Source organism: Alexandromys fortis, unplaced genomic scaffold, assembly GCF_014885135.2.
Source record: "Alexandromys fortis isolate MF-2015 unplaced genomic scaffold, M_Fortis_MF-2015_v1.1 scaffold_111, whole genome shotgun sequence".
Classification (NCBI taxonomy): domain Eukaryota; kingdom Metazoa; phylum Chordata; class Mammalia; order Rodentia; family Cricetidae; genus Alexandromys; species Alexandromys fortis.
The window spans coordinates 1,621,535-1,635,463 of NW_026067996.1; the positions used below are offsets into that span (position 1 = coordinate 1,621,535).

The following is a 13,929-nucleotide window of genomic DNA, read 5'->3' on the forward strand; positions in this document are numbered from 1 at the left end:
GAGCTGGGGCTTTGTGTCCCTTTGTCTTAGAGTAAAGAGGCAAATGTTGGGGAGGCAGGGGTAATGTAAATCAACTTCAAGACCTGCCTGGCTGGTGTGGAGGGTGTCTGAAGGCCAGAGGGGCTAGACGGGTCCTGGGAGGAAGGCAGGCAGGAGCCAGGTAATGAAGGCATCTCCAGTCAGTGGGCTCGGCACTGGGCAGGCCACTTCTCTGACCCAGCAGCCCTATTTATACACAGTAGACTCTTCTGATCTGTACTCTGTACACTCTGTAGGTGTAAAGCAAGGTGGGGACTCTAGCTCCACCTACCCTGGCCCCTCTGAGTGCCCTGAGGCGGTATTGCATAGGTGCGTGCAAGGCCTTGGGTTCAAGAGGCAGGAGGATCAGAAGTTCAAGGTCATCCCTCCTACCTGTGAGTTCAAGGCTGGCTTGGGATACTTGAGATCCTGTCTTCCCTCTTGCATACCTCCCTTCTGTCCCCAGCAAAGAATGACAGAACAGGAAGCTGTTCTGAAATAGTTTAGCCTAGGTACTAAAAAAAAAAAATTGATGTTTTTAAACTGTCCACAAAAGTGTATCTTGTAAACCCACAATGTCACTGGCTCCAGGGTCAACCTGGGCTGTGTGTGTGTGACAAAACTTGCCTGGTGATCTTCAAGCACAGCTGGATCTGGCAGCCACCCCTGGAAAAGGGACAGTGATTTCAGCCGTATGGGGAGAGGCACTTCATCCTTGAGCCTGTAACTCCATGAACGGTAATCACCTGTAGTTGCGCTAACTGTAAGGAAGCTCCTAGAAAGAGAATTAAGCACCTTCACCACTGTGAAACAACCCTGGGCCCTAAGCCAAGAGACACAACTGCCTTGGAGCAGCAGACTGCCAGCAGGTGGTGCGAAGGGGCTCGCTGTGTTAGGCTGTGGCCTGTGAAATAACTGGGAGTCTATAGAGGTGGACCCTAGGCAGGGTGTCATGAGAATTCAGCCTGGGCTGGCAGAGGCAGAGAAGCCAAGGGCTGAGGCAAAGCCTCAGGGTCTCTGTGATACCAGCTCATTCCAGTGACCTCAGAGTTGGCTGGGCCTTGTTCATCTCTTGCTGAGTGGGATAAAGGTCTTGTCCACCCTGGGGTTGGTAATAATGACGCCAGTTATTATTTTAGGGAGTGCTTGCTATGTGCCACGTGCTATTCTGAGCTATTCCGTGTACCCCCTCATTTCTCTCTCTGCACCCCATGACAGGCACTACTGCTCTAAAGATGAGGAGGGGCTGAGTGCCTTGCCTAAGGTCCTTCAGCCCCTCAGGGCTCGCATCACCAAGCTGCTACCACAGTGCCTGGAGCAGCCAGCATAGGAGTGGGGAAAGCTGCAACACTCCTGTGGGACTGTCCCACATGGTGTGGGGGGAATAAGGGTTTGTGAGGGTCTTGCTTGGGATCTAGGAGGGCCAGGGACTGGAGCAGGCCTGGTGTTTCCCTCTAGCAATGCACTGAGAGCTGGGGTCCATTATGAATGTGATTTTTTTTTAAGCTGCCTTCAGCTGCTGCATGAGAATAGGCTGGGGGGCAGCAGAGCAGCAAGGAGACCTATGGGGAGGCTGCTGTAGATGCCTGCGCTAGGGGCTGCTGGCTGAGAGAGAAGGTTGCCATGGTGACAGGGACGTGGGGGTGGATGCCAAGAATGTGCTGAGGGGATCTGCAGGTCTTGCTGGAATAGTATATTGCTGGGCCGCTGGACAGGCACACGCGAAGGGCTTGAAATGAGAATCCAAGAGAGAAGAAGGGCAGGGTGCCTGGGACTTTGCAGGCCCTTCTCTGGACACAGGGGCGTCTGAAACTTTGGGGCTACCCTCCCTAGATGGTAGTCCTGTGACTTGCAGCCAACCTGAGGGTGGGAGGTGATGCTGAGGCAGGAGCACTGGGCCCTAGGTTCTCCAAAGGCAAATGGAGAACCGTTGCTTCTTGGACTACACTCCCATAGGGAGGAGATGTGATGGTGAAGGAGAATCACACTCCTGGGGAGTTGTTAGTGGGTTTGGGAGTCCAGAATTTAGAACCAGGGCTGTCAGGGCAGTGGGCCATGGGGCATTAGAGTCCTGGTCCTAATAGGTCCAGCCTTGGCCAGTAGCTGCCTGTGAGGCCAGGAGACCCTTGACCCCCTTCTGTCCCTCCTGAGTACTGGAAGCTGGTCCTTCTCCTCCTCTTAAGTTTAAAAGCTAGGCTGACCTTGCCCCAAGGATTGAGACGTGTCTAAAGGGTGGATCAGCCCTTCTCAGTTGGAGGCTCCAGGTCATTCTTGAGCGGACCCTTCCCTGGGAGGGAGTGGAGTCCCACATCCTCCAATTATGCGCCCACCACAGGCCACAATGAGCTGTTCAGATAACCATCGGGGGCTGCTGACCTGCTGCAGGAACAATGCTGGCTGCTCGAGCTGTTTTCACAGTGGCCACAGGCCTGCTAAGGCATGCGGGCCCCGGGGGAGCCGCAGAGAAAGGCCATGCGGATGCTCCCCCAGACAGAGGAAGGACTCCGGGGGCTGCCCAGTGGCTCCAGGAAGCCTTTCTTGGTCTGCTCCCTGCCAGATAGTGAAACAATTGGGGTCCTCCACCCCAAGCCAGCCAGTGAGAGGAAGGAGGTGTGGGGGAAGTGGGGTTATTGAGCTTTTGGGCCTCTCCTCCTTGCAGAACCCCCCGGGGACCTGGCATGTCACTCTTGTATACCCTAATGTCTCTGGCAGCCACTCTGAACGTTAGTGCAAGGTCTTATCATGTTCCCCATGGCAGTGAAGTTCTGTTGGTACAGCAGCACTTTTCTGATGCCCTACTGTGTGCCGGGCATCAGAGCTCTAAACAGGACAGATCCTTATCTCTGGTCATGGAGAAGACTTCCAGCTGGGCAGTGTGCTCAGGCAGGAGTTGGCTGTGGGAAGCCAGGTTGCAGCCAGGCAGGTGAAGGTGCTTTCCCAGAGGGCATGAGCTGGGAACAGCGCGCTCTGTATCTATTTCAGCGGGTGTTCTTAGGAGGAGCACAGACCCTGTGTGCTCTGACCTTCCCGTTTTGTAAGAGGAATTCAAATTTCCATTTTTCTCTGAAATCTGATATTTCAGTGCCAAGTATCTACTTGGATCAGGAAGACAAACAAGGTGTGTCCTAGGCTCTTCGGCTGCCTTTGTTATCACTCATTTCAGTCTGCAGATAGGGAAAGGGAGGCTCAGAAAAGATCAAGGAGGGCTATTAGCTCTGAGTCGTTCCCCTCCCCATTCCTACCCTGCAGCTCTCTGCCCTGTTGCATGTGATCCCTTGCTCACAGGACCCTGGCTTGACAGGGTCCCTGGATGTGCTTGGTTCCTTTCTTATCAAAGGACCTGCTTATGTGTCCTTTGATGACTTGGATGGTGCACACCCCAAGAGGTGACCGTCTTTGCTAAGCTTCAGAGACACAAGGAGATACTAGGAGAAGATGCTGAACACCAGCCAATACAACCCCCTGCCCAGGGTGGAGTCCCAAGCAGGAGGGTGACCCTGGACTGTTGCAGCCTTAGGAAGCCTCCTTACGTCCAGGCCCAGCTGGGAAACAGAAAGCAAGACCCTTGCTTGCTGCGGTTGGTCGGTCGTGGGTTTAGCCTGGAGTCAGCAGGACTGAGTAATGGATACTAAGTAGCAAGCCCTGGTTTACAGCCTGGGGATGGGACCCAGGCTTTCCTTGCTTTCCACACTTACTCTGCCCTGGCTTCACATCCTCAGCTGCCACAAGCATCCTTGTATAATTCTGCATAAGAAAGCCTTATTTTTTTCTAATACAAACATATTCTGTAACTACCCATTTTCTATACCCTGATGGTGAAGCCTGTTTCCCAGGGTGGGGTTCTGTACAGCCAACACCACCTTCCTTCTTCTCTTCTTCATCTTGGAGCAGGCACCTCCTGGAGGTCAGACCCCACACTAGGCTCTGCACGAGGGTGTACCTGAGATGTGAGTTACTGTCTTCTGTACAGACCTCAAATTAGAAAAGTGTTTGCTGGTGTGGAGAGCTGCAGACCGCCTCTCCTGTGGAAGATGTCTGGAACTGCCCAGGGTACACAGGCTGAATGAAATTTGATGTTTCAAAAGGGGTGGTCTTGGGCCACCGGTGCTTCTCTTTGATTGGTGCCTGGGAAGTGGAGCCTGTTGTTTCTATAGGTTGCAGATGTTTAAGCCCTGAATTTTTGAGATCCTTGGGGTCTAGATGGCTTCTATGATGGGGACTCATGGTGGGGAAGCTCCTGCTGCAGTGAGGGCAGGACCTGGTTCTAAGTCACTGAGGTAGACTTCATCCTCCTCATTGGTTCTCCTTCCATAGAAAACGAGAAAATGGCCACCAAGGAGAAGCTGCAATGTCTGAAAGACTTCCACAAAGACATCCTGAAGCCTTCTCCAGGGAAGAGCCCCGGAACGCGGCCTGAGGATGAGGCTGAGGGGAAGCCCCCTCAGAGGGAGAAGTGGTCCAGCAAGATTGACTTTGTGCTGTCTGTGGCCGGAGGATTCGTGGGTTTGGGCAACGTCTGGCGTTTCCCGTACCTCTGCTACAAAAATGGTGGAGGTATGTGTGGGTCAAACCGAAGGCTAGGGCCAGAGCGTGAGAAATTTTTTTTTTCCTATTCTGCGACCTTCTCCAGGACAGGTATACCCTGCCCCAACTGCACCTCAGACACAGGGTCAGCATGTGTGAGTACAGGGTGGTGTTGTGCTAGCCTCTGGCTAGGTTACCTTATGAAGGACCCTCCCTCACTCCCTCTGATCCTCTGGTTTGCCCTGTCTCACCCATATCCCCTCAACCTCAGACATTCGTGCCTTCTGTTCCTCTCTTCCACCACTTCTGAGCTCACAGCCTTCTCTTTTAGCATTACCTCACCCTCTGTATTCCCAAAAGTTAGTCCGGTCTCTTTCAGTAAATAGCAAACCAGTAACCTTTGCCATAATGCAAAGGGGAAGTGGGGCCGGAGGACATCCATGAAGGTATTCTAGCTGTGATGTGTTGAGCTGGTGGGTTTGGGTTTTTGTGTGGGCCGTATCTCCTCCCGCGGAGGGCTCTGAGAGAGCCCTCTTGGGTGTCAAAGTTAGGCAACACCAGCCTAGATCCGTTTTTGCTGGTGCAGAGGGGGACCAGAGAAGAATGTAGGTGGCACCCACTTGTCATGTGACTGTACAGGTAGGCATCCTCCTGCCTGTTGCTGTGGTAGGAGAATTGCTTTTGGGGGAACCTCCTCCTTAGCACCTGGTTTCTTGACCTCATAGGTATCAGATGCCCTGGGAACTCTGATGAGTATCTTAGCTGCTCCCTAGAACAAAGCAGATAGCCTAGACCCAAGGTACCCACAGTTTCACAGTGTTTATGGACCCGCTGAAGCCATTAGTGTACGCAGGTTGGACCACCCCCTTTAGATATTTCATTCCCTGTCTCCCCCCGACACCCACCACCAGCTGGAGGTTCCTCCTCCCGCTTTCTACCCCATCTGTTTCTGGACTTTCCTGGCCACTGACCCAGGCTGGCCTGTGGCAGATGGGTGAAGCTCCAGCAGGAGGTAGTGCTGTACCTGGGGCTAGCAAGCCGAGCAACTTCTATTGGGAAGGATATTTTGGAGAAGGCAGGCAGGTGACAGGCAGAGGTACCATCCTGGTGGCTTGGAGAACCTGGTAGATTTGCAGTTTATTGGGTGGGACGGGTGGGCGGGCCTGGAGAATCTTGAGTGGAGTCTGAGTTTGGCCTCCATGCTTACACCCCTCCCTCCTGATAACTTTGGTGGGGAGGGCTTGGGAGTGGGCACCTTAGCGATGACCGTGCTCTGACAGTCACGGCTTCACCCTCTCCCTTCTGCCCACTTGACAGGTGCCTTCCTCATACCGTATTTTATTTTCCTGTTTGGGAGCGGCCTGCCTGTGTTTTTCCTGGAGGTCATCATTGGCCAGTACACCTCAGAAGGGGGTATCACCTGCTGGGAGAAGATCTGCCCCTTGTTCTCTGGTGAGTATGTAGCCAGGGTCACCTAGATCACCAGGATTTTAGTGACAGCTGCCATCTTCTGGGTTTATCAGATCTCCTCACATGTATCAGTGCCAGATGCAGGGCAGCAGCATGTTGTGATGTCACTGTCACCAAGAGGCAGGGAGAAGGGAGATACAGCAGGTTTCTGGCTGCTCAGAAAGTTCCTTTGGGGTCACCTTTGTGGGTGTTCGGATAAGTGAGTTGGCAGCTCTCTCAAAATGCAGGAATCTGGAGGACTGTCTGGGTTCAGGCCTTGCTTCTCTCCTTGGGGTGGTTTTAGGGGCTTCATTGAGCCTCAATTCCTCATTCTATTTGCTGTGAAGACAATGACAGTCATGTCTGAATGTTCTGTGTGTGTGGCCAGCACTCTATTGATGGTGGCTTCATGTGTGCTTGGTACTTAGTGTATACTTGGAGTGACATGTGATGGAGCGGGAGGAATGGGAATACGAGTCCCTTCTTCAGTCACCCACATAAATACTTACCTACTACTTTTTTCTCCCAATAAGTCACTCAACAATTAGGCCCTCCATCTCCTTTTCTCCCATCTATCCAGCCTTCCAACCAACTACCATATGTACACGTCAAGAATTAGACTATATATACAACAAATGTACATTCAAATATGAATATAAAGTCCGTTCATTTAACTCTTTGCATCCATCCATTCATTTCTATCCATCCAACCATCCATCATCCATCTCTCCATGTTTCCATCCAACCATCCATCCATGTTTTCACCCATCCATCCATGTTTTCTTCCATCCATTTTCCTTCCTTCCTTCCTTCCTTCCTTCCTTCCTTCCTTCCTTCCTTCCTTTCTGTCTGTATCTATCATCAACCTGTCTTTCCATCTATCTATCCATCCTTCTATATTTCTGTCTTCTTATCTGTTTCCATCCATCCATCCATCCATCCATCCATCCATCCATCCATCCTGTTTCCCTTCATATTTTCATTTATCTATTCATCTACCCATCCTTCCAATCTATCCATCCATGTTTCTATTAATTCATTCATCCATATTTCTATCCATCTACCGTCCATCTGTCCATCTATATTTCTATCCACCTATTTTTATAGAAAAATCCATCCTTCTCTTCATCCATGTTTCTGTCCACCCATCCAACAGTCCAACTGCACCATTATTGTCTTGTCCCTACTTTCATTCCTGTGATTTGTCCCGCCACCACTTCCCTGACCACTCATTCACATGCCTTATTCGTCATCAGTTACTCCTTCACCCTGTGACTATCTTCTGCTTATTGTTGAGAAGGCTCCTTTGACCCACAGCCTAGCATACCAGTGCCTCCCAGTTGGATGTGCCTCTTTTTTGACACGTGTCCATTTTGCTTGCCTTGCCCATAGGCATTGGCTACGCATCCATCGTCATCGTGTCCCTCCTGAATGTGTACTACATTGTCATCCTGGCCTGGGCCACATACTACCTATTCCAGTCCTTCCAGAAGGAGCTTCCCTGGGCCCACTGCAACCACAGCTGGAACACACCACAGTGCATGGAGGACACCCTGCGTAGGAATGAGAGTCTCTGGATCTCCCTTGGGGCCACCAACTTCACCTCGCCTGTCATCGAGTTCTGGGAGTAAGTTCATGGGAAAGAGGAGGGGCATCGGCAGGTCTTAAGGGGACAGCATCTTCTTGACTGTGGGAGACCCTGTCTGGAGGGAAGGAAAACACACCGCTGGAGTTAATGCTGTGCCTCTGTCTCATACAAGATGGAATTGAATCTCAGTGTACCACCTAAAAGCTATTTGCTTTTGAAAGGCAAGTTTTGAGCCTTAGTTTAACTGTCAAATGAGGAAAATGTATCATTCTTTTCCCATGGGATTCCTGTGAGAGAATTTTCTCCAAATATAGGTGTACATGTGTTTGAAAGTTATAATTTTCTTAATATATTTTGGGGAAAACATTTTATTATCACAGAGAAAAGGTGAGTTGATAGTAAAATTATATGTGTGTGTGTGATATATCAGTTAGTTAGCTCATACTGTGTAACAGCCATTCCCAAGCATGGTGGTTTTAACCAAGCACTGTTTGCTGAACTCACGACTACTTGGTGCCAGTTTGGGTTGTTGTCAGTTTGGAAGGTCTGCTCTTGGGCTCCTTCATGTGTCCATGGGTCACTTTTGTGGCTGGCCTCGCAATGGAGAGGGTGTTAGGAGTAGATGACTTGGGTGATCTCATCACCAGTCTTTCCCCTTCAGCTTGCCATAGACAGCTTAGAAGCAACAGACGGGCAGGCCCTAACGTGAACAGCACGCAGATATCTCCTTGTACTAATGGCATTTGGAGGACTCTCACGAGCCTGTGTTCCAGGACATCCTAACAGGTCATGGAAGTTGATTAGAAACCCTTCAGTGCATCACTTCCCTTGTAAGCAAATGCTCTTAACTCAGGGTGCTCAGTCAGGGGCAGCCTCTCGCCTCTGGAAATGACTGAGATAAGGTCTCTTGTGCAGCTGAGAACCAAGGCAGACAAAAGCCTGACCCAGGCTACCGTGGGATGAGAATCCTTCTCTTTGGTGGACAGTGGCTGCCTTTGAGGTGTTATCCTACTTCAAGGAAGCCAAACTAGGGACCATCAGGAGAGAGATGCGTTGTGATGCCTACAAGGATGGGTCAGCTCTTCTTACTTGCAGGAGGTGGCCTTCCTTGGGTGGCCTGCGCCGTGCCTACGCCTTTTGTACTACACAGGCAGGGCTCTGGGCTTTGGGGACTTTGGGTATTCTGATGTGTATGTTTTCCACTAGCAAACAAAGGGAGTGTTAAAAGTAGGTTCCCCACCCTTCAGAGAGCTGAGCTTTTAAAACAAAGGAATATTGGCATTTCACTCTTCCTTGAAGGGGCCCAAGGCCACGAGCCCTGGCCTTTCTGTGCTCTTCTTGGCATGGCACAGCTACCAGGGCTACCCCTCCCAGGCTTCTGGCACCTGGCCAGCCTTGAGGTATCTGCTGAACCTCATTACCTCCTAGGTTTGAACCTTCATGATGCCACATCTGTCTTGGGCAGATGCGGTCTCCTCTCTGGGCCTCAGTGTCTATACCTGGGATGACCCTAGTATTGTCCTAAGCGCTATACTGCAGTCCTAGCTGGATGAACCCCTGCCTGGTCACCCTGAAAAGCTGTTCTCTCACTCAGGGTACTGTTCATGTTACATCATCACTATGGTTAAGTGTCCCTTCTGGGGGCATTTAGAATCTGCATGTGGCCCCCTCAAATGACCACAGGCTCTGGTGGTAAGAGAGTCATGCTCTTTTTGCCTTTGCCTGGCACCCGTCACTGTGGCATGAGAGTCTTGGAAGAACCCTGCTCAGAGCCCCTTGCCTTCTCCTCAGACATCCACAGCCTGAGCCTGTTCCAGCACCCCTGTATTCTAGAAGTCCTGCGCAGAGCTCTTGGCTTTTGCTTCTCGTCAGGAAAACTCGGAGACACCGAGACTTAAGGGAAATGCCCGGTTCCACTGGCTTTTTTGCAGGCTCTTCCACAGTGTCTGTGGGTATGCTGTGCCCAAGGGGTGCCGGCTTCTACCCACACTGGCTTGCACAGTATCTTGACCTGACTTTGAATTCTAGAAGAACCTCTGAGAATACCTTAGCATTCACAGCACCTGAGCCTGGGGTGCACTGAGCTGAGCCACAGAGCAGGTTGAGGTGAGGCCTCGGGGCAGCCGTCTGCTGAGCCTGTGTGCAAAAATGGGGTGGGCAAGAGCATCACCAAGTCTGTAAGGGCTTCCTGCCTACAAGAAGCTCCCTTGTCTTGGACTTGAAGCAGCCATCAGGAGGGTGACAGGGTGGGTGCAATGAGGTGTTGATGCAAAGGCTTCTCCTCCTCCTCCTCCTCCTCCTCCTCCTCCTCTTCCTCCGTTTAATTTATTTTAGGAGGGTTGAGGCATGCACATCATGACGTATGTGAAGGTCAAGGGACAACTATGTCGAGCCAGTTCTTTCCTTATGTCCTTACATGAGTTCCAGGGACTGAATTCAGGTCGTCAGATTTAGCGGCAAGAACTTTTATCCAGTCAGCCCTCTTGCTGGCCCCTGAGGTTTCTTAAGTAGGGAAAAGAGTATGGCAAGGGGGACACTCCTCCTCACATTCCATGTGCAGCCTACTGGCCCTCCATCATGCATTCAGAATCCAGCCACCCTCCCTGTGTGCGCCACGCCTCTTGAGGGACTCGACTGTGCAGGTAAAAGACACGTGGCTTCTTGGTTGCTCCCTGCCTTTTCCTTGAAGCTCTGGTCCATCCCTGCCTTTCCCAAGCTGTGGTCTTACCCTGTCAGAGAGGAATGAGCGGGTACAGCAATGCTCACTGAGCACTGGCCCAGGACCAGGCAGTTTTCCCTTCTTTCTTTACCTGAACCAGATCTGGAGGTCTGGGAGCCAAAGGTAACAGGCATGGTGGGAGCAGAGCCTCCCCCAGTTTCTGATCACTAGAGGACTCTGTCAGCTACCCCGTGACCCCTCCCTTCTGCTGGTTACCATGGAGGCAGGAGGACCTCAGAGGGGAACTCCCCTCCCCTGTGTGGCTCCCACATGTCCCAGGCCTCTAAGGTCAGGGCAGCTGGAACTCAAGCTCGACTCGTCCTTCTATGCTGTGCGAGCCAGCGTTAGCCTGGCCCCAGCACTCACATCTGCTCTTTGACTTTAAGGAACCTGGGCAAGCTATGTGCTTAGGGTTCTGGGAACCCAGCACCCACAGGTCCACCCTGAGGGAACTTTTTATCTGTGTTCTACTCTATCTCCTACCCATGTGGCACAGGACAAGCTTTGGAGCCAAGTCCATGATCACAGGTCACATGCTCTACTGCTTGTGTGCGTGCACATCTGTATTTCTCCTGTCTCTGGTCAGGCTTGGGACCCTCTTTCAGCCTGTCCCTGCCATACTTAACCCTGTCTGCAAAGCTAAGCACCTTCTTAGCCTCTGCAATTCCTGTGAGAAGCCACTCGGCCCCAGAGACTGACATTTTACATTGGCGTCAGGGCATGCTTAGTGGCTGCATGGTGGAACCACAGAACTTCTGCCCCTACAGCCTCATCCCCACTGGACCTCCCCCTCTCAGGTCACCTCTGTCCCCAAACCTCCTGCTTCCCCCCACAGGCCTTGGAAGACAGGCGGGGCCTGGTCTGGCCTAACGCCCTTCAGCAGACTGGAGCCAGGCCTTCCTCCGAGGCTCCTGCAGGGCCCCCTGGGAGCCCAGCATGGATCATTAGATTCTATTAGAATCAAAGAAATGAGTCATATTTGCACACAAGCCATGCTCAGCCAATCTCCTCCGGAGCTGTCGGAAGGAGGAGGTAGTGCGGGAAGGGCTGTGTGGGGGCCCCATGCTCCGGCGGCAGCTCTTTTATAATTGTTGCCTCTGCCAGTCTCCAGGGGACGGCTGCGGCCAATAAACGGCTGGCCTGAAGTCAAAAGGAAACGATTTGGCCCACTCTGAGGATGAATTTACATCTCCAAGTACTGACTGGACGGCAGCAGGGCAGCCGGCTGCAAACACGCGTCCAGGCCGGCCACAATTTTTTAGTTCCCATCCTGGCAAGATGTGGTCCTTTTCTTGGAAAAGATCTGCAGCTTACCTCTGGAAGAGACTGGAAAACTCAAGGCTGGGAGCCCTGGCCAGAGACACACTGATGTGCCCCAGAGGGCATCAGAGAAAAGGAATCAGCCCTAGGCTTGATTTCCGCCTAGGGTCAATGGGAGGCTGAGCCTCAGTTTCCCCATCTACCAAATGGCTATAGTGAATTCTTTCACCTAATCATGTACTGGGTGCTGTGGTTCAGAGAGATGCAGGGCCCACATGCACGGAGCTTTCTAGTAAGACAGACATATCAACCAGTCAGAAAGGAAGGTCAGAATGGGAAAGTGCGGACAGCGGAACCAGCGCCGGGGAAGGAGAGGGCTGGGGTGCTCTTGATGAAGGGTGTCCCAGAATAATGGTTGCCTCTGGGAAAAGTGAATCAGAACAGAAACCGGGAAAGAGACTGTCTGTGAATGGCGGAACCGTAGCTGAAGAAGCAATAGTTCAGGGACCACACTCCGCCCCTGAGGAAGAAGTCAAGGGGCAGGTGAGGAAGGGAGATAGAGTGGATGGCTCTACACCCATGATGTCTGGCTTCCTGTCTGTTTGCTACTCTAGTCTTCTTGTTAGGTACTCCCTGCATTCTTTAAAGCAACAACATTGGAGTGGAAGGTGAGAGGGACATGTTAGGAGGGAGGCTGGAGCCATGGGAGGATGTGGAGCCAAGGATGTGAGCTGGCCTCACAGATACTGTGGGGTCCCTCTGACAAGTGCAGAGAATTTAGTAGGCTGGGAAGAAGTTGCTGTAGTGACTTTGGGGTAAAGTAGGGCTTGAGCAGGGCATCATGGGGGAAGCAGGTGTTTAGGAGGCACCCACGAGGGTGTGGCAACCTCAGGCATGCACTCGTGCAGTGAGAAGGCCCAGGGGATCCGTGAATCCTCATTGGAGGGAGCACACAGAGAGGACTAGTGGACGGTCCCTCTGACTACTCTCCCGCCCCCCCCCCCCCATCTGTCAGAGCCTAATTAACAGACTTACTCCTTCTATTCCTAGGACATTTTATGGCCCTGGCAAGTTATGTGAAGTCTGATGACTTCAATACTGCGTAATTTCAGGTGGAGGCAAGAAGATCAACCGTTGAAGGCCAGCCTGGGCTATGTGAGACTCGGTCTCAGAAAAAAAATGTCTAGCTAGGGTGGGGTGAAGGGGTGGCACACACCTTTAATCCCAGTACTCTGGAGACCAAGGCAGGCGGAACTCTGTGAGTTCAAGGCTAGCCTGGTTTACAAGGCGAGTTCCAGGACAACCAGGACTACATAGTGAAACCCTGTCTCAACACCGCCCCCCAAAGTCTATAATGTGTGTATATGTATATTTACATTTATGAACATATGAATACTCACACAGCAAAATCGCTGCATTTATTGCTGAGTCCCAGTCCCCAGTGCCTGCTTACTGGTGTATGCTCTGGTTCTCCCTATCACAGCAGCTCTTCTTGGGCTCACTCAGTCCTTTATGCTACTTTATCCGCACATCAAGAACTTGACACGAGCCTGCCCCAAGGCTTGCTCTACCCTATAGAGGGGCACCCGGACCACTTCCTGTTGAATGCTTTGTCTGTGGGCACCCAGGCTGGTAGAATGATAGGAGATAGCCTTGGAAATGGAGCTAGCTACTGGGTCAGGGAAAATCCACCTTGAAATGTCAGTGGATGCCACTTTGCAGCGACTGTCCCCAGTAGCAGAAGGATAAAAGGACTCAGTTTGCTTGTTTCGGCTGCCAAAAGGAACTCTACTTGGCAGTGCCTGGCAGCAGTGGGCACTGTTGGGCTTTGCCTAGCAGGGTGGTGGGAATCGGTAGAAAGGGAGTCATGACCTGGATGGGGCGGGCTCTCAGGACAAGCAGGATCTGACTTTGGAGGACTTCATGATGGATTGCCCCAAAGAACAGAGCGGCATGGCGGTTTCGTGGCCAATCATTAATTGAGTAGACTATGTCAGCCTGTTGTTGGCAGGGAAGGGAAGCGGGTTAGATGGGTGCTACAGCAAGACCCCTGGAGCATCAGCTGCAGCGGGCACACTGACAGAGGGCAGGCCAGGGAAAAGGCTGCATGTGTGAAGGTGTGAAAAGGGGCCATGTTCTTCTCCCCTGATGTGGCCCATTCACACTAGTGTGGGCCATTTCTCCCTGTCCTCTGAGCTTCCATGGCTGGCACCCAAGTGCTGAATGTTGAATGGGAAGGGCTTTTTGTTCTGTGGTGCTGCCAGGTCTCAGCTTGGCAGGGGCCCAGCTGCATGTGGTTGGCTGTTAGCCTGCTTTGTGAAGGTACCCTAGGATGCCGCCCTGAGCCACCAGATGATTCCAGCTCAGTGGA

General features: G+C 52.0%; 1 protein-coding gene across 2 annotated transcripts in view; it reads left to right on the forward strand.

Annotated features, from left to right (window-relative positions):
- The window catches only part of Slc6a6 (solute carrier family 6 member 6), a 71,599-nt gene that overhangs the window by 33,755 nt on the left and 23,915 nt on the right, over window positions 1-13,929 (forward strand). For both annotated transcript variants that reach the window (XM_050160246.1, XM_050160245.1), the window contains exons 2-4: window positions 4,333-4,572; window positions 5,860-5,994; window positions 7,384-7,618. In XM_050160246.1, coding sequence (XP_050016203.1) covers window positions 4,344-4,572; window positions 5,860-5,994; window positions 7,384-7,618 — 599 coding nt within the window. In that variant the 5' untranslated portion in view covers window positions 4,333-4,343. The remainder of the gene's footprint in view (window positions 1-4,332; window positions 4,573-5,859; window positions 5,995-7,383; window positions 7,619-13,929) is intronic.